The 26,570-nt window shown below is 39.9% G+C and overlaps 1 protein-coding gene across 1 annotated transcript; it reads right to left on the reverse strand.

Moving 5' to 3' along the window:
- Positions 1-378: 378 nt before the first annotated feature.
- oma1 (OMA1 zinc metallopeptidase) lies at positions 379-26,429 on the reverse strand. The gene is made up of 8 exons (XM_057842294.1): positions 25,724-26,429; positions 21,812-22,040; positions 21,567-21,740; positions 21,380-21,487; positions 14,620-14,748; positions 8,624-8,698; positions 7,141-7,290; positions 379-7,042 (listed from the first exon to the last, which is right to left on the reverse strand). Exons 1-8 carry the CDS (start codon positions 26,026-26,028, stop codon positions 6,845-6,847), a joined length of 1,368 nt encoding a protein of 455 aa, XP_057698277.1. The 5' UTR covers positions 26,029-26,429; the 3' UTR covers positions 379-6,844.
- Positions 26,430-26,570: the final 141 nt, after the last annotated feature.

Consider the following 26,570-nt stretch of genomic DNA (forward strand, 5'->3'; position numbering starts at 1 on the left):
AATCCATTTTAGAGACCCAACCGACCACTGGAAGGCAGTAGCGCATTTGGTAAGACCCGTGGCCCGATTCAACGGCAACGAACGGCCAAGCCGCATGGCCAAGCCGGCGGAAGACGACCGAATAGATGCCAGGCGGTGGACGACCGAGCAGAACAACCGGTAGGACACCCAGGATGCCAGGCGCTGGACGACCGAGCAGAAGGACCGGGACCACTAGTGCACCGGACGATGCCTTTGAGTCCGTGCTGCTTGCAAGCAGAGCCCGCAGAGACTCAAAAAAATTCATCATTATGACACAGACGGCGATGAGGGAAAAGTTTAACCAGCTGTCGCGGCCAGAACAGCGTCATCTTTCAGTAAGTTATGTGTAAATAAATTGTTACTTTGCTATCAAAAACTCTATTTGTCTTGTTCATCTTATTTTGTAAAAGGAAAACATTATTCAGATATTTGGGATGTAACTAAAGCAAAAAATACCTGTGTATAAGTCAAAGTTATGTTTGAAATGTATGCTTTCACAAAAAGCTCAATTTCTCATTCTCTGTTTTCATTAGAAATTGGAAAATTGCTCAAACTAAGCTATTTTCTAATGCTGATTTCTAAAGAATGGAAAAAGATATGAACCAACTTTTTTTTCTGCTGAAAGAAGAGAGTCTACCCTTTCTTTTGGTGGGTTCCATGTTTATATAGCAATAGAACAGAATTTTCTGTGGGCCTTGCAAAATCAGTCAAAATCCTGTAAAACAGCCGGGAGCGAAGGGCCTTGCTTCGGTGAAAATGGCTGGGAGTGAATGAGTTAATGATCCTAAGAAAGGTGAGGAATCAGCCCAGAACTACACGACAGGAGTTAGTCAATGACCTGAAAAGAGCTGGGACCACCGTTTCCAAGGTTACTGTTGGTAATACACTGAAGGCTGAGTTTATTATTATTATTCTTTTGCGGCAGACCTACGCCCCCCAAGGCAGACCCGATTTACGACCCTTCGCCGTAGCCTGACGTGCATCTCCGCAATTTTCAGACTGGTCGACGCGTCAACGCATGGTGACGTGGCTCAAATGGACTGTGATTGGTCAGCTCAGACTGTTGTTTCCAGTTCAGCGCGAAATCACAGCCATTTTCAAACATTGTTTTGCTACACGCAAAAATGGACCAAGCCGACGAGAATATAATCGAGGAGCAAGTACAACAACTTCTACAATGTCTCTTCAAGACATTATAAAGATTGCCAAATGGCAAGGTCAGCGATTGCATAAAAAAATGGAAGAACCACCGAGACAAGTATTCGTGTGTTCGGAAGCGAATGGCCACCCGAAGCGGTGACACAGTCGGCAAAACACTGCAAGCTTTTTATCACTTTATGTCGTATTTTGGTTGTTGCACTTCATCATTTATTGTGTACACATTTGCTGTGAGTCTGTGACTTATTTACATTTCACACTTCAAGTATAAAATAGTAATAATAACATGCGACCACTAACTTTCGCTTTCTCCCGTTCTTTCCACTCGCATCCCACTACGTCACCGCTACCCAGTCTGATCGCCTCTTAAAGGACCCGCGCTTAGTTACGGACATTACAGTATGATCAACATTTGTTGTTCAATGTTGATGAGCTGAAGATCCACATTCAAGCGTTCTATCTCCGTTGGCATTATTTTGTAACCGGAAGAAAACTAAAGGAATTCGACAAGTGTACAAACACAACGCCACACCTCCCTAGTGGCTTGGCAGTGAATCACAGAGCATTGCGTTCCCTTGCCGCAGAACTATCGAATGCTCTTTGACGCCGTAGTAGCTTCGCCGTCACTGCAACACAGAAGCACAACTCAGGCTTTAGACGTCATGGTTTGAAATCATGCATGGCACGGAAGGTTCCCCTGCTTAAACCAGCACACGTCAAGGCCCGTCTTAAAGTGCCTGTGACACGAAAAAGCATGTTTATTTCATAATATACGCGGTATTTTATGCCCCTGAATGATATGGGCCGCTTGGATGTGTGTGGAAGCGATCGCTATTTTTATTTAGTTTTTTTAATTCCGCGCCATGAAAATGAGTGACTTCTGGCTTCGGTCTTGCATTGAGGAGGAGGGCGCTGTGACGTGTACGGTAGAAGACGTCCTCTTCACGCTACAGTGTACTGTTGTGTATGAGGACGAAGGATTCAGCTGATTTTGCGGATTAATACGTTTATTTTTCGCATCACGCCAGCCAAACGGCTGCAGAAAAATCATTCTGTATGAGGGAGAGGCGTATGCGCGTTTTTGGACTTTCAAAAGGTTCCCATTCACCATGGATATTTACTGTGGGACCATTGGACTTACGAGGAAGTGAGTAAACATCTTGTCTTGTATTATGTCAAATACGAATACAGCGATTCCAAAGTAAACATTACAAACTTTCTTTAAATGAAGGACTACTTACGTTTGATCATTGATAGGCATGTAAAAAGCTCTCCTAATGCTCATTAGCAGCAGCACGTTAGCTGCACAACAACTCCAGCCACTCTCCTCCGGGGAACGAACTGCAAATTGCTCTCCGCCGGGCGGTTTGCCGATCCGCGAAGACAATCGACAACCGGGTCGTCATGTCAAATAATCCAGGATAGTTATGTGTGATTTTCCGCTTCGAAGACTTTGAAACATCACTCGGTTCGGGTTAGCATGTCGGCTAGCTGTCACGCCTTCTGGTTTGTTCACATTCTCCGAAGCCGGGGAAGGGAAATGACATATGTCCGATTAGGTGTCATAAAATATCGTTCGGGAGGTTCGACAGTAAAGGTGAAGTCGACAGTTTTGACCATTATGGAGTAATTTTGCCATGTCGTCCTGAATAAATGCATTTTTATTATTTCATATTCCATTCAGCACAAGACTGTTATTTGTCATGACCATGCCATTTATATAGCTATTGGGGAAAATACTTGGATAAAAAGAATATCCTGTAAAAATATTGGAGTAGAGAGACAGAAACAATGACATTTTGCGGCTCTCTTCGTCGCGTTTTCCTCGTTCTGAATAATTCCCCTCAATGGGCTGAATAGTAAAACCGATGAGCCCAGTCTACCGCTGACGTCATCCACCTGTTGGGGACGCTAAAGCCCTATAATGGTAGGCGTGGCTAACCGGCAGATTAAAAGACTAATTTCTCGTCATCTGTGCTTTGCTAAATTGTTGTATATAGTCGAATCGTCTCAAAATATGATTCTAATTCACATAATAATGCCATTTAAGACTTTTTTTCTCGTGTCATATGCTCTTAAGTTTGCCTATGACCATTTGGATGATGCAGAGCAGTCATGGTAGCAGGTTTTGTGGTCGGATGAGAGTAAAATAGAACTTCTTGGTCATAATTCTATTAACCGTGTTTGAAGGAAAATGAATGATGAGTACTATCCCAAGAACACCATCCCTACTGTGAAGCATGGCAGTGGTAGCATCATGCTTTGGAGGTTATTTGTCTGCGCATGGGACAGGATGAGTGCACTGTATTAAAGAGAGGATTACCGGGGCCCTGTATTGTGAGATTTTGGGGGAACAACCTCCATATTCAGTCAGAGCATTGAAGATGCGTCGTGCCTGGGTCCTCCAAGATGACAATGACCCAAAGTACACAGCCAGGAAAACCAAGGAGTGGCTCTGTAAGAAGCATAACATGGTTCTAGCATAGCCTCGTCGGTCTCGAGACCTAAACCCAATAGAAAACCTTTGGCAGGAGCTCAAACTCCGTGTTTCTCAGCCACAGCCCAGAAACCTGACTGATGGGTGGGCCAAGATCCTTCCTGCAGGGTGTGCAAACCTGGTAAAAAACTACAGGAAACATTTGACCTCCATATTTAAAAACAAAGGCGACTGTACCAAATATTAACATTAGTTTTCTCAGGTGTTCAAATATTTATTTGCAGCTGTACCACACAAATAAATCGTTGAAAAAAAATCATACAATGTGATTTCTGGATTTTTCTTTTTAGATTATCTCTCTCACAGTGGACATGCACCTACGATGAATATTTCAGACCATTCCATGATTTCTAAGTGGGAGAACTTGCAAAATAGCAGGGTGTTCGAATACTAATTTCCTTCACTGTAAATATTTTCATCTAACAAGTACTAAAACCTTACAAAAATAGTCTTGCATTTTTTATATAATTGTGATTAACTATGGGAATCGTGTGATTAATCACGATTAAAAACTTCCAAATGATTGACAGCGCTAGTTTAACCCTTTATGGTCTGGGCCTATTTTGTCTGATTTTGCATGCCTTTGAAGTTGCCTTTATATTTCAAAGAAAGAATTGTTTAAGATGGCCTGGTTTGGTCCCTTTTTTTGTGACACCTTGAACTTCATGTCCAAACTGTTGTTTCCCTCACTGACCAATTATAAATCATCATTTTGGGCCCAAAAACACCAAAAATTCCAAAATCGTTTTGTCAAAATTTTTAATATTGACGTCCAATTGACAACCAAACATGCGTAACGAACCGTTTTGAAACTTTGTAATATTTATTCAACATGTTAGGATGAACATTCAACCAAAAAAAATTAGAATAAATAGTCTTATATTTGACAGTTCAACATAAACAACAGGTATAGCCATAGGCGTTTTTTGCCTTTATACATGCTCTAGTCAAAACAGGTTATATACAGCAGACCAAACAGTGAAGAACAGTGAAAAAATATATTCCATTGTCATCTAACACAAAAAGTGTTTAGAGGCCATCTCTTTATGAGTTTAGGTATTGCGGCCTATCACTTGATGAAAACTATGTACACACAATCAAGCTTCTTGAACACACATTTATATACACAAATTGAGAAGACTGATTGTGGGGGGGGGAACAATATATATATAACATTGGGGAAAAAAAGTATTTTCAAAAATATTTACAATAAACAAGTTAAATTTTTTTCAGGCATGCCACTCCGAAAAGCAGTTTCGTCCTGGAATTAGACACAGGGCTACATCAGACAGCCCACACTTCCATGGGGTGTCGGTCCTCTTTCCACCCTTCCATTTTCATTTCACTTTACTTTCATTGTCACTATAAACGTACATGAAGAAAAAGTCAGTATTTATGAAAATAATAAAGTATAAAATAAAAATATATACAGCAATAAATAATAATGGAAATCTATATGTATGACAATAGAAAGAATACCATAGCTGAATATGTGCTACATCCCTAATCTTCATATAGAAAGAAGAACACCACAAATTATAAATTCCTGCCTGGCATACACACAGTGCACGTATGACTTTGATCTGATATGCACATTTTATTATTATATACACAAACACACACTTATATTGCATCAAAATTAACTTTGTCTTGCAATATCAAAAGAAACTTTCAAAAGAAACTTTTTCAGCATTAAAAAAAAAAAGTGAGTTGGCTTACCTCAGCTCGTCGATGGCGTCACCCACGTGTTCAAATCCGTCACTATCTTCACTCGAGGACTCTTCCGAAGAAGACGATGACGAATTTGGACCATCCTCTTCCTCAAGTTGATCAAAAAGCACAATTGCTTGCGCTAAATTTAGTTTTCCATTCATTCTCAAAGTCACACAAAGTCGCTGCTCGATCCAAACGGCCGTCGCTCGCCACCTCGCTGCTTCAGACCACTCCTCCCTCTCGTTCGGTGGAACCTCGCACGGCAGTTATATTTATTTTTTTTAAAAACGCATTTTGTGCTTCCACTGAGACTTCGAAAGGGTTCGTTTGATTTGTGTTTTTTTCATGGAGCTTCCGTTTTGAAAAAGGACAAGAAATGATGGAAATATAGACATAAACAAATGATCCATGCAGCGTTTTAATGTTTTTTTTGAGAGGACAATAAAACTATAAAACTTAAATGACAATATCTCATGTTTTAGTTGGTCGATTGACTTCAAATAATAACGAGAGTAAACCGCAACTTCCGCACTTTAAAACGAGATCAACCAACGGCATGTGGGTGACGTAATTAAAACGTGAGGGCGCTTCAAAGACGACGTGCGCTGAGGACGCGCCGGCGCATCCTTCGACTCTCAAGGGTTAATATATATTATTGTGTTGACTTGTTTTTGTTTATATCAGATGGTTTGTAAATTGCTTTGGTATTGCAGCAATTGTAATGAATGTGCTTAATCAGGGGTCTCAAACTTTTGGGCCATTTTGTGGTCCCTTTCTTCACAACTAAGTTATATTTTCAGACAACTTGCACATCTTTGGCCTGGGCTATTTTTTAACTCTCTTACAGTACAAGCTAGCAAAGCTAAAGCAAGTGAGCCAAAGTGAATTAGCTGCTCTTTCTTGCGTGAAGTAACACGAGGTAAAAAGAAAATATATACTGTCAGCAGGTCATGTCTTCCCCAAAACCTGTCGTGATAAGAAATTTTGGCAACCAACATAGCCAATTTTACGAAACGTGGGAGTCGGAAAATTGTTTCCTGACCCGATGTGTAATATTATATACGCACAGGGAAAGTTGCAATGCTAAGAATTATAATATGAGGCAAAGTCATTGCTTAACTAGACACGTTGAGGAATATATAAAATAGCAGAGGGAGGAGAGAGTAGAGCAGGTCAACAATCTTCATGTCCTGAAGAAACGTTCATATTCTCATAGAGATTGAGAAGATTGAATGTGTTGTTTGTGGAATATTTAATGTGGGCCACATAAACCTAGACTCTCTCTCCAGTGACCCCCTGGATAGGTTTAGTTCGATACCCCTGCTGTGTATAAATAAACTTAACGTAATGACGGACCTGTTTTTCCACGAGATACTCACGAGGAGCGTAATCAGTAGTACAGGAAATTATTTTTGATGGACTGGCTCAGTGTATGAAAGAGTAGCATCAGTACTTTCATTGGGTCCGTTCATGAGGCGGGGTTTGGGCCATTAGGGCCGCGGGGACCATCACTCCGGAAGGCCCGCCAGGTAACCGCGCCCCGCCCACACCCTTTGCATCCTTCAGCAGCACGCGTACACTCGTAGAGAAAACGATGCGCGGGTCACTGGACGGCAGAGGCGGACACACGCAGCGCTCCCTCAACTCCAGAGCCTTGGAAAATCAGGAAGTCCTTGTATTTGCTTTTTGATTTAACACAAACCCATGACTTCCAATTGCGTGCACGTGTGTGTGTGTGTGAGAAGTCATACTTGCGGCACGAGGCGGTCAAGTTGCGCCACGCGGTTCTTGTGCGACGGATGCGTAGACATCCACTCGGGCAGGCTGGGCTCGCCGCTCAGCTTCTCCCTCATGTCCATCTGTTGCCAGAAAACGGGACCCGCACGCACGTCAGCGCACGCCTGCAAACACACGCAAACAAACACATGCGTCTGCCAAATCTTGGTATGTGGCCCTCCTAATTATTTTGTATCATTTCAAACCACTGGCTTAATAAATTGGACCTAATAGACTGGGACATCGTTTGTATAATTTGACAATGGCGCTCCCTAGTGGCACATATTGGAATGATAGTGAACAAATGTGAATCTTGTTCTCTGTAATAACTAAAATCGTTATGTTTGATTACACACACTTTTGTAATTATGTATATGCATTCAAATATTTTGTTTGTGCTAAATTAGTCAATTTTTAAAATTACATTTACTTAACTACCTAATGCGCAATTAATTACTTTCAATTTTGTTTAATACAATTCCATTCATTGCGGGTATTTAATCATTTGATATATATTTAAAATTGTATTTCCTTCATATGTTTTAATTAACATTTAATGAACATTATTTGCTATAGTTATTTAATTTCGATTTAATTTGAATTTCAATTGTAATTAATTTAAATTATATATTTTTTAAATCATTGTGTAATCAATGAGATTGAATTCGTATACATTTTTTATTCAATAATTTTGTGTAACCAATCAGTTTTTATTTTATACAGTTATCCCTCGCTACTTCGCAGTTCAACTTTCACGCCCTCAGTGCATCGTGGATATTTTAATCTTGTAAGTATCTTATTATATGAATAAAAGAGTTCTAAAACATATTTATGTACACTTTATTTACATCTACGTATGTAGAAACACATAGACACCCCCCCACACATACACGTATCATGTGAGAGAATGAATGTATAGTAAGTATTATTTAGGTTTTAGATATATATTAATATTTTATTCACGCTTCATTCTTTAATATTCTCATGGTAACATGTATATCAGTAGTTGTTTTTTTTTCCTTAAAGTATGTAAAAAATGGGGGGGGGGGGTGACACTATTTCGCGGGTTTTCACTTTATATGCTCAGTTCTGCTCCCCATTAACAGCGATAAGTAGAGGATCGCTGTATTTTAATTTCTTGTGTAATTAATGTCTTGTAATTTCTAACCGGTGTTAACGATTTGTTTTTTTTCCTCATCAATATTTTTAAATCATTATATTACTATTTTTAATTCAAAAATCTTATCGGCAATCTATATATCATGTGTAAGCTTAAGATATTTTTTTACCTTAATACATTTGTGATTGCATATTTTGTAATTTTTTCTTTTCTATCTCTTCACCTTTTTAACCGATAGACCATTTGAATGAAACCATGTTTGTATGTACATAATTTAGACTAAGAACCTATCATCAAGTCAATCCATCGCAGTGTTACGAGTGAAACTGAGTGTTTACCTTGGCCGCCAACTGCAAGCCGACTTGGTCAGCCTCCGCCTCCAGCTTTCTGCTGTAAGGACGGTTGAACATCACCTGCAAGGGGAGCCACATTAAGGGCGTATTTATGCTTCTGTGTTCAGTTCACGGCTGAGTGACTGCGTAGATCCTACATCGTCATTGCGCATCAAGGGAACGTGTTGCTCTGTAATTTACCGCCAAGCCACTAGAGGGGTGTGGCTTTGTCTTTGTATGGTTTTGGGGGACTCTAGTCAAATTCCATCAGTTTTCCTCCGGTCACAGACATCAATGGCAACGGAGATGGAATGTGTGTATTAGCAGTTCCAGCTAATAGATATTGAACAACAAACATACGCGGCGATTGAGGGGAAGCAGGCGAGGCAACGCCCTCCCCCAGAGGGCGTAAAATATCGTTGCATGTAATTGTATTTTCTATAGAGCCCAATCACGTGACGTCACAACTCCGCTCCCCCTGACTGTTGCCGCCATATTGTCCGTCAGCTCATCGTGTTTACATATTACCGCTACGTACATTCCTCCTATTACTGCATGTTTTTCTGATTGTCTAAGGAATCACCGCCTAGAAAACGAACCCAAAAACCTTCCTGACAATCGTTAACATTGTAACATTGATTAATCAAAATGGTGAAGGCATGTGTGGCGGTTGGTTGCAGTAACAGAGAAGATAAACGGTCATTTTAGTAGTTGCTGTGTGCCCATTGTTAAAAGGGCAAATCTCCAAAGCAGGACGGTTTGTTTATCTCTGTCCATGATGCGTTTGTGTCAACAGCCGTTAGACAGCGGCGAAAACATCAATATGATGCCAACACGATCGCAGACATCATCAGACGGAGACTACGGAGCTCGCCGCCACGGTCGCGCAGTAAGAAGGTGAGTGCAACAACAGGTGTTTGCCAAAAAATAGCCGCCCTGCGTGAAATGTCCCCCCTGACGGGAGCCCACACGGAAACTACTTTCTTGTACCGTGAATATGTATTATTTTACTCTGTTTGAACTAATAAATGTCATACCTGTGTGATTATCATTGGGATATGGTCGTGAAAACCTGTAGACTAATACATTTCTGTTCAAAGATGGTTATGTGGCCCAGTCCACGATTTGTTACTAAAATACAGTACTAATATTTTGTGTAATTCAATTATTTAAAACTGATCTTACAGTCGTAAATCCATTACTGTACTGCGTCCATAAAAACATTTGATGTTTTCACGTCAATAAAGCGTTATAAATAAGCGCTCCCGTCGGGGGACATTTCATGCAGGGCAGTTATTTTTCGGCACACACCGGCCCGTTGTCGATCAAGTTTCATTTTACAATCGTGACAACGGTGACGCTCAGCTGACCAAATGTCTGTTTATATTCGGGCCGGTGCCGATTTTGGGTACCAGACTCCTCATCGTGACATAAACTGGAGTATGATTGGAAATTTTGTGGTCTCAGGACGGGCTCTGACGCACGGGACGGGACCGGACGGAAGGAAACATTGGTTTGGGTATCAAATATAGATCTGGCGACTGGATCGACCGAAGCTTTTCCAAATAACGGCTTGTATGCAACTCATCCAATGAGTTTACAGCGTCTGAAAGCACCGGGGCTTCCATAATTTGCAAGTTAATCCACCTTTAGAAACTACGATCATTGACAATACGGACACACAATGACGGACAATACGGCGGCAAAATACAGCGATCACGTGATTGTGTGACGTTGGTGATTGGGGTCTATACAGTGGTACCTCTACATACAAAGTTAATTAGTTCCAGGACCTTATTTGTAAGTCGAAATGGTCGCATGTCGAGCAGGACTTTTACATAAAAATACTTAAGTCCATTAATTTGTACCACAGCCTGAAAACATACACTAAATCCTTAATAAATATTCCTAGTACTATTACAAAAGGGAATTACACATAGCAAAACTAATGAATTATAAATAAAACTCAGAATAATAATGCAGTATAATCATAATTCCTGGAATAATGTAACAAATCGGGTTCTAAAGTGGCTGACGTGACAGTGAGATAGAGAGTGCGGTAGAAATATTACTTCCTCTTTTAATGTTTTGTTTTTGTTGGCGACCTGGCGTCAACTTGGGCGGACAGTAGGTGATGTTACCACAATAATAATTGACACCTTAACTTATAAAGACTGGCAAACAGAGGTCCGAGGAGGACCGTCCAGATGGTAGACATTCTACAGCCGTAGTGTCAAGCCAGTTCAGGGATGCGCACACCATGCTCATATTTTCCATCTTCATTTCAATGGTAAGCGTCACCTTTTCCCTTTTTTCACGACCTGGACTAACCTTCTTGGAAATCACGCTGATTTCTCCCACAAGAAAATCTGCCATACATCCGTCTTACGGGAAAACAAAGAAACTGCAGCGGTGTCATAAATCGTTCTATTCCGAGCATGTCGTCGGATGTAGAAACAAATGACGAGTCAAATTTTACGTCAGATGTCGAAAAGATCGTGTGTCGAAGCGATTGTATGTCGAGGTACCACTGTATATGAATTTAAAAGAAAGACCTGTGTTGACTATAAAAGTTGTAGAGCAATAAAACAAACAACTAAAATGAGTGGAATGAACAAGAATCCTACTAAGTATTTCATAATGTGTCAAAATTATTTTTCGAACAGATCATGTGACTAGCACCTTAGAGACCCTAACCCTACTAACAGAGCATATACACCCACCGGCCACTTTATTAGGTACACCTGTCCAACTGCTCGTTAACACCTAATTTCTAATCAGCCAATCACATGGCGGCAACTCAGTGCATTTAGGCATGTAGACATGGTTTAAGACAATCTCCTGCAGTTCAAACCGAGCATTAGTATGGGGAAGAAAGGTAATTTGAGTGACTTTGAACGTGGCATGGTTGTTGGTGCCAGAAGGGCTGGTCTGAGTATTTCAGAAACTGCTGATCTACTGGGATTTTCACGCACAACCATCTCTAGGGTTTACAGAGAATGGTCCGAAAAAGAAAAAAGTATCCAGTGAGCGGCAGTTCTGTGGGCGGAAATGCCTTGTTGATGCCAGAGGTCAGAGGAGAATGGCCAGACTGGTTCGAGCTGATAGAAAGGCAACAGTAACTCAAATAACCACCCGTTACAACTGAGGTAGGCAGAAGAACATCTCTGAATGCACAGTACGTCGAACTTTGAGGCAGATGGGCTACAGCAGCAGAAGACCACGCCAGGTGCCACTCCTTTCAGCTAAAAACATGAAACTGAGGCTACAATTTGCACAAGCTCATCGAAATTGGACAATACAAGATTGGAAAAATGTTGCCTGGTCTTATGAGTCTCGATTTCTGCTGCAACATTCGGATGGTAGGGTCAGAATTTGACATCAACAACATGAAAGCATGGATCCATCCTGCCTTTTATCAATGGTTCAGGCTGGTGGTGGTGGTGTAATGGTGTGGGGAATATTTTCTTGGCACTCTTTGGGCCTCTTGGTCCCAATTGAGCATCGTTGGAACGCCACAGCCTACCCGAGTATTGTTGCTGACCATGTCCATCCCTTTATGACCACAATGTACCCAACTTCTGATGGCTACTTTCAGCAGGATAATGCGCCATGTCATAAAGCTGGAATCATCTCAGACTGGTTTCTTAAACATGACAATGAGTTCACTTTACTCAAATGGCCTCCACAGTCACCAGATCTAAATCCAATAGAGCATCTTTGGGATGTGGTGGAACGGGAGATTCGCATCATGGATGTGCAGCCGACAAATCTGCACCAACAGTGTGATGCCATCATGTTAATATGGACCAAACTCTCTGAGGAATGCTTCCAGCACCTTGTTGAATCTATGCCTTGAAGAATTGAGGCAGTTCTGTAAGTTAATTTTATTGCTGACGCTGCGTTTCGGTGTCATCAACAAGTTTCGCCCCTCTCCCATAAAAGTCAAGCTCTGCCTAGACAACCAAATGTGTTTGATACAAATGTAGAGGCGTAGGCGACACAGAAGACGTTTGCGAAGATGTTTGAATGTTTGAAAATGGCGGTGTTTTTGTGCTGAACCGGAAACACCATTCTGAGCGGACCAATCAAAGTCCTTTGACGTTCACGTCATGACGCGTTGATGTGACACGTAGTCAGGACTTTTGGAGCCGCTCGTCGGGCCACGGCATAGGGTCCAAATCAAGTCTGCATTAACGGTGTAGGTCCGCCATCAAGCACAAATCAGCCTTAAGCGTTAAAGAGCATACGACAGGAGAAAAAAAGTCTTAAATGGCATTATTATGTGAATTAGAATCATATTTTGAGACGATTTGACTATATACAACAATTTAGCAAAGCGCAGATGATGAGAAATTAGTCTTTTAATCTGCCGGTTAGCCACGCCTACCATTATAGGGCTCTAGCATCCCTAACAGGTGGATGACGTCAGCGGGAGAATGGGCTCATCAGTTTTACTATTCAGCCCATTGAGGGGGAATTATTCAGAACGAGGAAAACGCGACGAAGAGAGCCGCAAAATGTCACTGTTTCAGTCTCTCTACTCAAGTATTTTTACAGGATATTCTTTTTATCCAAGTATTTTGTCCCAAACATAAATAAATAAATCATTGAATACCGGAAAGAGAGGAAAAAAAGACAGAAATGAAGCATTATTTCTCCAAACAGCATGAATGCCCTGCCCTCTAGTGGAAAAAATAGTTCCTAGACCTTAATAGTGAATACTGTAGATCCTTCATAGTTACTATTATGAAATTAAAAGGATCCTATCTCCAGTTTTCCGTGGTCAATCGGTGCTGAATAAAAACTGGAAGAGAGGTTTAAATCTGTGCTTTTGAGTCATGTTGAGGGCAGCGCTCTATGTCAAATACCGTATGGGCCTGAATATAAGATGGCCCTGATTATAAGACGACCCCCTCTTTTTCAAAATTCAAGTTTGAAAAAAAACCTTTTTGAACACCAAATTAATTTTTATCCAGAAAATAATTACAGTACATCTGAAACAAATGATGATAACAATATATTTGAGAGAGAAAGCATTTTGCCTCATTCAAATCTTAATATCTGAACATTAAAATGTGTAAACTTAAGTGCAATAACATTTGTAAATGAATGGCTTCTGGTTTTTGAAATGTAAATAAACCAATCTATTGTGAGAAAACAACAAAATTGCAATAACTGCATTAACCACCAAAGTGAAGTCTAACTGTAACTGTAGTCTTAAAACAAATCTGAATAAGGAAAAACATTGCAATAAAATAATGCAAACTGGTTAAACTTGAGAGTAGGTGAGATCTGTCTTAACATAACATTACTCAAGTTCAGCATTTACTTCAATGATATCTGGCGCTATCTAGCGTCGTAACTGGGTATAATGTCTAGACCCCGAATATAAGACAACTCCCACTTTTTCAGTCTTATTTCAATGCAAAAAACACCGTCTTATATTCGGGCCAATAAGGCACTTCATGTTTTACGGTGCTTTAAAGATGCCATGTGATTGAACAAACTGGTGTGATCATAGAATGGCAAGCTTGCGTCTGATTGGTGTAATGGAGTCATGTGATTATTGTTGCGACGTCTCATTGGTGAAATTAGTAACGCTACTCTTGGCAATGGCATCGCTGGAAAAAAAAATCTAATATGTATAATAAAGAGGAAAAATGTAATGACTCTTGTGTAGCCCAAAGTAGCAGAGTAAGAGTAGCATTTTTTTCTTCACAAATGTACTCAAGTAAAAGTAAAAAGCATGGCTTAGTAAAACTACACTTAGATGAACATTTTTCACAAAACGCTACTCAAGTAAATGTAATGGAGTACATGTAATGCATTACTACCCAACCTCTGAGAATCAGAATAGTAATGTCATGAAACTGGTGACTAACATTCCATTCAAGAGGTTCAAAATGATGATTTTTTTAGGTCTCTAAACGATTTGTCTATCAGTCTTGGTAGCCCTACTTTTAACATTCATCATCATCATAGTTGGGTATGCAAGTCACCTGCATGAGCTTTTCCTGGGCCCACTGACCAAGCAGCGCCAAGCTGTCGCGGGGACACACGGCCCAGATGGCAGCGAGCAGGACCACCGACAGGAGGTCCAACACGTGGGACAGGCTGGCCTGCTCCGCCTGCGTACCGCAAAGTGACAGAACGGACAGAGGTCAGGTTAAGTTAGAAAGAAGCCATGAGGCAGTTGAGTCAGTATCTGAGCTAATCAGGCATCCTGTAGCTGCTCATTGCCTTCATCTAATTACAATGTGAAACTCCCAGCGTGAAACTCCCAAAGCGCACCAGTTGATGACACACTTGTTCACGCGGCAACGACAATGGACTTTTAACGAGGCCGTAAACACTCGTCGACCGCCCAAACGACTCCGATGTCATGTTTACGCCCGTTCAACGGCTTTTTAATGAGCTCAAGGTGTAATTGCATTATGATTGGATTTCATTTACTGGTTAAAATATTTGCTAAACAAAACACCAAATCAGCTTTGGGGACTTATTACAAAAAAATCTAATTATGTGTTGTCTTGTGTATAAATTTAAATACTATTACTTGCATGGCACAGTGTTTGTTAAAAGATGTTTTTATCATTGAGGCTTTTTTTTTTTTTAAAAAAGCAAAAGTTATCCAATGTGTAGCCAGATTGTCAAATTTCCTGCATTCAGACTGCAGCCATATCCGATTCCTCCTCAAATCTGAATTTTATGGCTAACTGTTCACACTTATTTTAGCAAGTGTCCAAATCAAATCTGGACATGTTCAGCCTGGGCCACATTATTGACACATCTGACTGGTTGCTGTGGCAACGAAGGCGTCAAATCCCATTTTAGCTGTTCAGAGACTGAGGCCATGTCTACAACGAGCAGGGTTTTTAAAATCCGGGGATACTGCCCTAATACGTCTGGAAAAAATAATTATGTCTACACCACAAAGTTTGTGGGAAAAACAAAAAAAACTTCCACATCCATCCGCATTCATTTATTTTTAAGTACTGTTCATTCATAACAATGCGCGAAAAATAATTGTCCGTAACACCCCCATCCTTCGCATGTGTTCCTCAATATGAAGCACTGCAAGAGTTTCTAATTAATGAAATAAAAAAGTACCTGTCTAATTAATTCAAATGTAAACATTGATCTCATGTGTGACGTACGGGCCAATGTTTGTCACAGTCTTTTCTTTGAAGGCCTCGTTTTTTTTCTCCTGTGTACTCTATGTTGATTCCTTTTCCCAAAAAGCTCTACTTTTGTCTCATCTGACCAGAGAACGTTCTTCCAAAATGTTTTTGGCTTTCTCAGGTAAGTTTTGGCAAACTCCAGCCTGGCTTTTTAATGTCTCTGTATCAGAAGTGGGTTCTTCCCGGGTATACTGCCATAGAGTCCCTTTTCATTCAGATGCCGACTGATAGTAAAGGTTGACACCGTTGTACCCTCGGACTGCAGGACAGCTTGAACTTGTCTGGATGTTAGCTGAGGTTCTTTATCCACCATCTGGAGAATCTTTCATTGAAATCTCATCAATTTTTCTTTTCCGTCCACATCTAGGGAGGTTAGCCACAGTGCCATGGGCTTTACACTTATTGATGACACTGCGCACGGTAGACACAAGAATATTCAGGTCTTTGGAGATGGACCTGTAACCTTGAGATTGCCCATGCTTCCTGACAATTTTTCTTCTCAAGTCCTCAAACAGTTCTTTGGTCTTCTTTCTTTTCTCCATGCTCAATGTGGTACACACATGGGCACAGGACAGAGGTTGAGTCAACTTTAATCCGTTTTAACTGGCTGCAAATGTGATTTAGTTATTGCCACCACCTGTTATGTGCCACAGGTAAGTAATAGGTGTTGTTAATTACACAAATTAAAGACGCATCACATGATTTTTCAAAGGGTGCCAATACTTTTGTCCGGCCCAGTTTTGAGTTTTGTGTAAAATGATAATGACTGATTTTTTTTCCCATTCTCTTTTGTGTTTTTTCATTGCAAGCAAAGTAAATGAATATATTACTACCAAAGCATTTGTAATTGCAGTCATTTTCTGGGAGAAATTGATCATTATCTGACAGAATTGCAGGGGTGCCAATACTTTTGGCCAGCAGTGTTAATACAAAAAACATTTAACCCTTAAAGACCTGCAACATGAAGCAATTGTCAGAGAATCCCAAAATTTGAAAAAACAAGGTCTTAAATGGAACCTTTTTTTCAAGTTTGTAAAAAAAGAAAACTCCAAATGAATATGTGTAATAAGCACACCAACATCTACCACCTTGGTAAATCCTGATTTTTTTTTTCCCTTCATGGAACATGATGCACTTTGTATGCATCAATTTGAGAAAGAAGTGTCAAAATTCTGAATTAGTCTCTCAATATCATGAAATTCTAAGTGTATCAAGTGTGATATATTTGGTAATAAAGGTTTAAATAGGAAACATCACTCGCATAAGCCCGCCACAATGCTGGCACCTGTCGAGTGACAAGTCCCGCTAGGGCTTTTTATTGCTGGTTTTATATGCAAACATTTGATCCAACTTATTTTCTATTGATACTGGTCACATGTTTTTTTTTTCACCGATAAATCCGCAGATTTTTGTGCCAAACTGTTGAGAGTGATCTATTACACTTCTGTCTTGTTTATAGCACAATGAGATGAAAAGGAAGCATTTGCCATAACTATTTATGATTGGCCACCAAAGCCAGGAAACACAAAACTCGACTCTGATGGGGGAATAGGTTTGTCACACAAGTCACTCAAATGGGAGAGTGGTAAAAACAAATAATAACAATTGGGGGGCGGGAGGGACTGTTTCATGAGGTTAGATAATCACAGCAGTAAAAACCTCAATGACCATGCGATGTAGGTTAAAGGTTCGGCTCCAATTACGATCACCATCTTTTTGATTAACTCATTTATTGTCAGTCTGTGTAAGATGTTGCAGGTGTACCCAGTGCTTAATTTCTAAATCATAAGGTGCCGGAACGCAAAGTACATTTGACAGCGCAGGGATGACGAGATGGGCACAGGTCCCAGAACATACGCAGAAAATGGTGCTGAAAACAACAAGCACGAAAAAAGACAGTAAATGCAACTGTCTTTTCGGAATGTTGAAATGCCTTTTGATCATGGCTGCTTCCTCCCCGACGCCGCAAATTTCCAGTTTTTTTTGTTTGTTTTTTTTTTGTTTTTTTTTTATGTCAGGGGCTTGATTTGTCCAGCTTTTCGGTGCATCAACAAATCTCAGACTCTTTCAAATGACGCTACATTTTTATAAACAACATGTAATTCTTGGGATTTTTTCTATAATGGTAAATGGTGTGAATTTATGCATATTATTATTGTATTTTATATAGTAATGTCCGTAACTATGCACGTTCCCTTTAAGAGACGCTGGGACTGGAGAGTTTTGAGGTAGTAGGAAGCGAGAGGGAGACGGGTGAGAAGTACAAGTTTGAGGTCGAATGTGGCGGCATTCCGCTGTTATTTTGTTTATTTTCTTATTGTTGCAACTAGAGATGTCCCGATCGGGTCCGATCACGTCATTTTCAAAGTATCGGAATCGGCAAAAAAATATCAGCCATGCCCTTTTTTAATTATATATATATTAAATCGTTTTCTAATTGTATTTAACGTTGCAGACATAATATGTTACACTCATCCAGAGTCTTTAATTTAGGTTTAAGGTAGGGTTATCAAAAATATCCCGATAACTGCGGCAATTATTTTATTAAAAAATGTGTCACGTTAAAATATTTAACGGTATTAATATATGCGTTGCACGACCCTCTCACTCATTGTCGGCTTAATCTGTAATGACTAGAGGTGTGCAAAATTTCCGATTCTTAGATTATTCGCGATTCGGCCGTGGAAGATTCGAGAACGATTCACAAACATCCAAATTCCGATTATTGAAATATGCCAAGTAAAGCGGAAGTACAACACACTCAGCGCGCCGCGCGGTCAATGAGCAACGGAGCGAGAGTAGCTAAACATCATCCTTCTCATTACCCGGCCCCTCGGGTAATGCCAATGCTCAACTCACGGCTCTAGCTCAACTCATGCCACGAGATAAAAAAACACAACAACATACCTGAAGCTGCTACAAAAGTACGTCATCCACATAATGTTACGGTAGATATCATTTATATAAGACTAGATGCATTACGGTAGCGGTAGCGTTTGCAGCACATCTACAAAAAGCTAGATGCAGACGTAGTAAACGGCCGCCATCTTAAAGCAGTACACTTTTCTGCAAGGCTGTTGTAGCGAACCTTCCAAGCAAACCTAATTAACTTTTTATCTAAAATACTCCTAAATCGGTAAAATATTGACTTGAATCTATCTTTAAAATAGTTTTAAAACTTTCACATGTCGAAAGTTGACAAAAGGGAAATTATGGATTAACGGGAGCAATTTTAACAACTTTAACGGTTGATTCACAACATTAAATTAATTGAATGTAGTTTAAAGCTGCTGATACAGAATGGGGACTGGAGTTTTTTATTTACTGTTATTTTTGTATATTTGTTTACTGCTATATGTTAACTTGATACTGAAATAGTACAGTGGTACCTCTACATACGAATTTAATTCGTTCCAGGACCTTGTTTGTAAGTCGAAATGGTCGTATGTCGAGCAGGATTTTCCCATAGGAATACATTATAATTCCATTAATTCGTTCCAAAGCCTAAAAACATACACTAAATTCTTAATAAATACTGCTGGCACTGTTACAAATGGCAATTAAACATAGAAAAACAAATAAGTTATAAATAAATAAGTCAGAATAATAATAATAAGAAGAATAATTAATAATTATTCCTGTAAATAATGTAACGAATTGGATTCTAATATGGCGGACACTTTTTACTGTCCCTGAACGCACCGCGAAGCTGACGTCATAGTGAGATAGGTCGGTGCGGTAGAGATAATACTTTCGTTTTCTTGAGAGCAGTCAACTGCTTAAGACAATGGGCGTTTTGTGTTGGATAAGTTCTTAAATAAATGATAAAAACGTGACGAAGCTGGCGATTTCCTTGGCAATGTTACCACAATAATAATTGTCACCTTAACTTATAAATAGTGGCGAACGGTGGTCGGAAGAGGACCATGGAGCTGTATTGTTGAGCCAGTTCAGGGACGCGCACCCCAAGCTCATATTTTTCTATAACTTGCATCTTCATTTCAAAGGTAAGCATTACTTTTTTCCTTGTTTCTCCAACTGTATCAACTTTTTTTGAAAACTGTGTTGATTTCTCACACAAGAAAATCCACCGTGCGTTCGTTTGCAGTGCTGTCATGTCGTCGTATTTCGAGCAACTCGTCGGATGTAGAAACAAATGGCGGCTCAAATTTTACGTCGGATGTCGAAAAGATCGTGTGTCGAAGTGATCGTATGTAGAGGTACCACTGTAGTTTGGTTTAGCCTGAGAGTATTTTTGAACAATTTTGGAACTAATGTACAAAACATTTAATAAAAAAAATATTTAAAAAAAGGGGGGGGTGCACCAATAATCGTTTTAGAATCGAATCGGACCATCTGAATCGTAATCGAATCGTTAGGTGCCCAAAGATTCCCAGCTCTAGTAATGACGCCGTTTTACTTACTGGACTGTCTCAGAAAATTAGAATACACAATATTCTAATTTTCTGAGACAGTCCTGTACATTAATCCACCATTTAAAGCAGGGGTGTCCAAACTTTTTGCAAAGGGGACCAGATTTGGCGTGGTAAAAATGTGGGGGGCCGACCTTGGCTGACGTCCTTTACATAGAACAATATACAGGACTGTCTCAGAAAATTAGAATATTGTGTATTCTAATTTTCTGAGACAGTCCAGTATATAGAGAGATAAAAGGCAGCGCAAAATGAGTAGAGTGAATTTTGGCAGCCTTTGGAGCCTTTCTTCAATTGGCTAAAACCTTGCAATCCCTCTCCCTATGATTAAAACTATCATGGGAAGCAATGTGGGGAAGCAAGGTGGCAATTGATCTTTGTCTAAACACCTTAAGTTATTTCCCAAAGCAGAAAGATATATCCATTGGTAGCACGACGCACAGTCATGGTTTTACTTCCCATCATGGTTCCACTTCCCATCATGCATTGGGGCATGGCTGCAGTATCATATACTGAAAGCTCAACAAATACACTAGATGGCAATATTTAGTCACGATATACAGTCACAAGTCTTTCTATCCGTGGATCCCTCTCACAGAAAGAATGTTAATAATGTAGATGCCATCGTGAGGATTTATTGTCATAATAAACAAATACAGTACTTATGTACTGTATGTTGAATGTATATATTCGTCCGAGTTTTATTCATTTTTTTCTTAATGCATTGCCAAAATGTATATGATCGGGAAAAATTATCGGGAATGATTGGAATTGAATCGGGAGCAAAAAAAAGCAATCGGATCGGGAAATATCGGGATCGGCAGATACTCAAACAAAAACGATCGGGATCTGATCGGGAGCAAAAAAAAAACATGATCGGAACAACCCTAGTTGCAACAATAAAGTGGAGAAAGTCATCAACGACTCTTCTCCTTCTTTTCCTCCATTCGGGGCTATTACAATGCATTTTTTAAAAACCTTTTTACATCATTATTATTATTATTATTATTATTATTATCATCATCTATACACAAGAGGTGCCGGATCTGCCCAAATGAGCCCGGGACACAGGGATGCCAAAGTCAAAAAGTGCTGGATCTTGTTCCACAAATAAACTCCTGGGTGTACTTAATGAAGTGACTTACAGCATGTCCCAGTAAAGCGTGGGCCATCTCGTGCGCCAGGACGATGGTGAGCTGGTGGATGTCCGTCACAGCTTGCAGCATGCCCGTGAACATGAACACTTTGCCATTCTGCAACAACAACCCAAAATACAAGTGATGAGTTTCATTAAGACTTTGTGTGACGTATGATAGTTGCATGGTCACAGACCGGGAGCACGAAGGCATTAGTGATGTCACTCTGCACCACGTGGACGCTCCAGTCAATGTCGGCCATTTCGGGGAGGTCCAGGTTACGCCGTGCTAGGTGCTGAACCACTTGCTCCACTGCCTGATGGCGAGCGTCACTCTTGGGGAGCAGAAGCTCACCAAACTCCTCCATGTACTACACCAGAAGAAGTTGCATTCAGAGTAGAAAATGTTATACTTTCAATGGAAAACATCACGTCCACTCACAAATTTTGAGGTAACAGCTGCTAACTCCATGTAGTTCTGCCTGCTGAAAACCAGGAGGCGTGTGCGTCCAGTCAACGGGGATTGGTCTAGGTGCGTAAAGATGAGGAGGACCGTGACCGCCGCCGCCATGCCCGCAGCCGCTGCCAGCCTCCAGCGCTGCCGCCACGCCCACTGGCGGAAGAGCTCACGCCGATTGTCAGGCAACGCCACCCACCATTTCCTTAAACTCCTGTAAATTGTATGTTTAATTAGATAGACTATAATCATGTAATATTACAACCTATTAAAGGGTGGGAACCTCTGGGCACCACACGTTACGATACGATTTGCGATGCAAAGCTCACGATAATGATGATCTCACGAAATAGCGATACAACACTTAACGATACATGGGTCAGGAAATCATTCTTGGATATTATACAAACCAACTAATAAATTGAACAACAAGCTAATTAATCACTAGTAGACGTCCAATCCATTTGAAGTGTGAGGGTAAGAGCGAATGAATATTCGTTCATTCGCTGCCATCCCGGCCACTTCAAATGAATCAGATGTCTATGGCCGTCAGTAGCACAAGATGAGTTCATTTTGGGGCATTTCACGGAATTCCCTGTCTATTTTCAGTCACTTCCTTTTCCTTTTGGGACATTTACGGGTCACTTCCTGTTGATTTTGGGGCATTTACGGATCACTTTCTGTTGATTTCCGGTTACTGAAAAGGATAGAGGCGTGCGAAATTTCCGATTGTTAGATTATTCGCAATTCGGCCGTAGAAGATTTGAGAACGATTCACAAACATCCAAATTCCGATTATTGAATTATACCAGGTAAAGCGGAACTAAAACACAGTCAGCGCGGTCTTCTGGACGCAATGAGGAACGGACCAAGAGTAAATATCAGGGGTGTAACGGTACGCAAAAATCTCAGTTCGGTACGTACCTTGGTTTTGAGGTCACGGTTCGGTTCATTTTCGGTACAGTAAAAAAACAAAATGCAAAATATAAATGTGCTAGTTGTTTATTACACACTTTTGTGCTTTCAACAATAGGAACCGTAACCTATACAAAGCTAGAATTCTGCTCAAAAAGTAGCTGGTATTTAAAGATAATAATCCAACAACAATTTGCCTTTCAGACCTCACGTATTGGTCAGTTTTCTTTCTGAAAGAAAGAAGAAAAAAGAAGTCCTGTGCTAAAGAGAAAAGCAATCCCAATGACAAAGATTTTAACATGTATTTTACAAATGAAATGCCTCAATGATTTTTTTTCCTAATGAACGGTTTTCAAAAGCTTTATTGGTGGATTTTCTCAAGTTAAAGCACCACACAGAAATAAATAAATATAATTGTGTAAGCAGGATCTGTGTATTATTTTTATTATTTAATTACAGGTGCTTTAGCTCATTTCAATTTATTTTATTTAAATGGGCTATTATTTATTTTATTACGTGTTTGTATTTTACAAATGTGATGTAGTATTCATTTATATTGTATATTTTATGTTGTATAACTTTAGTTCCTATGTGAATACGAGTTCCTACTTGTTTTGTTGTGGTAGGAGGATTTTGTATTGAACACGGGGTCATGTTGGTTATTATTACATCAGAGAAAACAACTGTAAATCAACAAAGACAAGTCAACTGTGCCCCGATCTCCCACTCAAGAGATCTGATGGACTCAAAAAGTGGGTTACGATTGCATATTATTTGAAAATCGACCGGATCCACCGTATTTTTACACGAGTGACTTCCGGTCTGCTAGCTAGTAGCATTGACGCAGGAGGGCCGTGTCTCTCGTCAAATAATAAACTCTGCCGTTCTTTTGCCGCTTCTGGGACGCGTCTAACACGCGGCCGCACTGCGACTGGTGTGCATTGGCACTTGGCACTTTAACGGCCACGTTTCACTGCGTTCTCGCGGCGGCCACGTTGTTGCGCCGTTGACATTTTGTCCTACTGTGTTGGTCCTCATTATAGTAGAGAAGACGGAGTAAATATAATTTACACAAAGAAACTGTAACCCGATCAACTCATGCCTCGAAAAGTAAGGGTTACATTACGTCAGAAACTCGTTTGGTACGCGTCCGTTCCGAACCGAACACCAAGTACCGAAACAGTTCAATACATCTACCGTTACACCCTTAGTAAATATCATGTTCAACTCATGCCGCTAGATAAAAAAACAATAATACTTGATGGCCAGTTGCTAGTTGCTACAAACATACGGCCACATAACTCTACGGTAGATATCACATATATGTAGAACTAGATGCGAAATGACAGATGACGGCGGCGTTAGAACACGTATAAAGAACTAGATGCGAAATGACAGACTTGCCGGCGTTAGTAAACAGCCGCCATCTTAAAGCGGTACACTTCTCTGGAAGGCTCTGTTGTAGCGAACCTAATTAACCATTTATCTAAAATACTCCTAAATCAGCAAAACCTTGACTTGAATCTTTAAATGCTGAAACAGTTTTAAAACTTTCACATGTCGAAAGTAGACGGAAGGGAAATTACGGAATAACTGGAGCAATTGTAACAACTTTAACTGTTGATTCACAACATTTAAATTAACGGAATGTAGTTTAAAGCTGCTGATACAGAATAGGGACTTGAGTATTTTATTTACTGTTTTTAACTGTTAACTTGATACTGAAATAGTAGTTTAGTTCAGCCTGAGAGGATTGTTGAAAAATTTTGGAACTAATGTACAAAACATTAAAAGCGGGGGTGTGAATCAATAATCAATTTATAATCGAATCTTTAGGTGCCTCAAGATTCCCACCTCTAATAAGACGGTGTTTTTTGCATTGAAATAAGATTGAAAAAGAGGGGGTCGTCTTATATTCGCAGTCTCAACATTATACCCATTCACGACGCTACATGGTGCCAGATATCATTGAAGCGATGTTCTGTCTTGACAGATCTCAGCTACTCTCCCCATTCACGACGCTAGATGGAGCCAGATATCATTGAAGCGATGTTCTGTCATGACAAATCTCAGCTACTCTCAAGTTTAACCAGTTTGCATTATTGCAATGTTTTTCCTTATTCAGTTTTGTTTCAAAACCACAGTTACATTTAGATTTCACTTTGATTGTTAATGGAGTTATTGCAATTTTGTTGTTTTATCACGATTTATTTCTTTACATTTCAAAAACAAGAAGCCATTCATTTACGAATGGGATTGCACTTTAGTTTACATATTTAAATGTTCAGATATTAAGATTTGAATGAGGCAAAATAACATGCTTTTTCTCTCAAATATATTTTTATAATCATTTGTTTCAGATGTACTGTAATTATTTTCTGTATAAAAAATAATTTGGTGTTCAAAAAGTCTTTTTTCAAACTTGAGTCGTGAAAAAGAAGGGGTCGTCTTATATTCAGGCCAATACGGTATATATTTTTTAATAAGTGGGTTTTAAGCACATTAAATGTAATACCATATTACATTTAAAGTGCTTAAAACCCACTTATTAAATTTTTTTTTTTTCAAATTTATACTTTGGTGAAAAAGGTGAAGATCGTGTGTTATATGTATATTTTTCCAATGATAAATTTAAAGAAATACATTGAACACACACACAAAAAAAATTTTATTGGGTGGCACTACTTCGCGGTTTTTCACTTATCGCGGCGGGTTCTGGTCCCCATGAACCGCGAAAAACGAGGGATCACTGTAATTACAATGTATTAGTTTTTCTAGCAATATTACGACTTTATTCTCGTAGTCCTACTTTTTCCCCCTTTGTTTGGCCCTCCGTCGTAATATTTTAAATACGTAGCTGCGTGTATTTTAACGTACTGGACCATTAACATTTTTTAAACTAAATAAATCACGTGATTTTGTCCATAAAATATTCTAGTAATTTTCTTGTCTTAAAAATCAAGTAGGTATGTCGTCTCCTACCTGCCAAGTATGATGGCAATGAGCTTCTGGACAGGCTTCAGCACCATCCAAATAAGTGGAGCAGGTAAGGCCTGTACCCGAGCAGAGGTCCGAAACTGATGAGCCTCACGTGGAAGCGACTGAATGCGGGAAGTTTTGAACAAGAGCGTCCCGGGAGTGCCGCCTGGGACCAGAATTGGCCGAGAGGTTCCATGTAGAAGCCGTTGTGGTGCTCGAAAAAAACGAATGTGAAAAGTGTGCGAGCACCCGTGAAGATGTCTTGCCAGGTGGGTCAAGGGAAGCCCTTTTAAAAAGGGAAACATCATGCAGCTTTACCTCAAATCACCACAAAGTCAAATTTTTACTCATAGTCACAATTGGTCGTCAATGTCATTTGAACTCCGTGTAACCTTGGTTACATTAAAAAGATTTCCGGTGGAAAAACATATTTCGTCTCGTTTAATCCAAATGTTGTTTAATTTGATATCTTTTTTCAGAAATGAGCGACATTGACAGTCAACTTTACCAGTATTGGGGATTTGTTCCAGCGTGCAAAATAGCCCCCCCACCCCGAAAACAAGTCTCGAAGAGAGGTTCCTGATTTGTTCCTTGTTATCAACTGGATACTTTTTAAAATTAGAATTTTTTAAATCGTCGAGTCGTATTAGTAAACTCAGTTTCTTACCATTACCAGTACCATGAATTATTACCAGTGGTTTGTTCAGGAAATGAGTCCTCCCGGAAGTGCAGCAAGAAGGTTCCGAGTTAAAATTTGTCAAACTTTTTTAAAATATATGTTTTTTTTTTCTTTAAGGTCTTCTGTAGCATTTTGCTATTTTTTCTAGTGTGATTTTATCAAAATGAATAA

The sequence above is a fragment of the Corythoichthys intestinalis genome, chromosome 7 (genome assembly GCF_030265065.1).
Source record: "Corythoichthys intestinalis isolate RoL2023-P3 chromosome 7, ASM3026506v1, whole genome shotgun sequence".
NCBI classification, from domain to species: Eukaryota; Metazoa; Chordata; class Actinopteri; order Syngnathiformes; family Syngnathidae; genus Corythoichthys; species Corythoichthys intestinalis.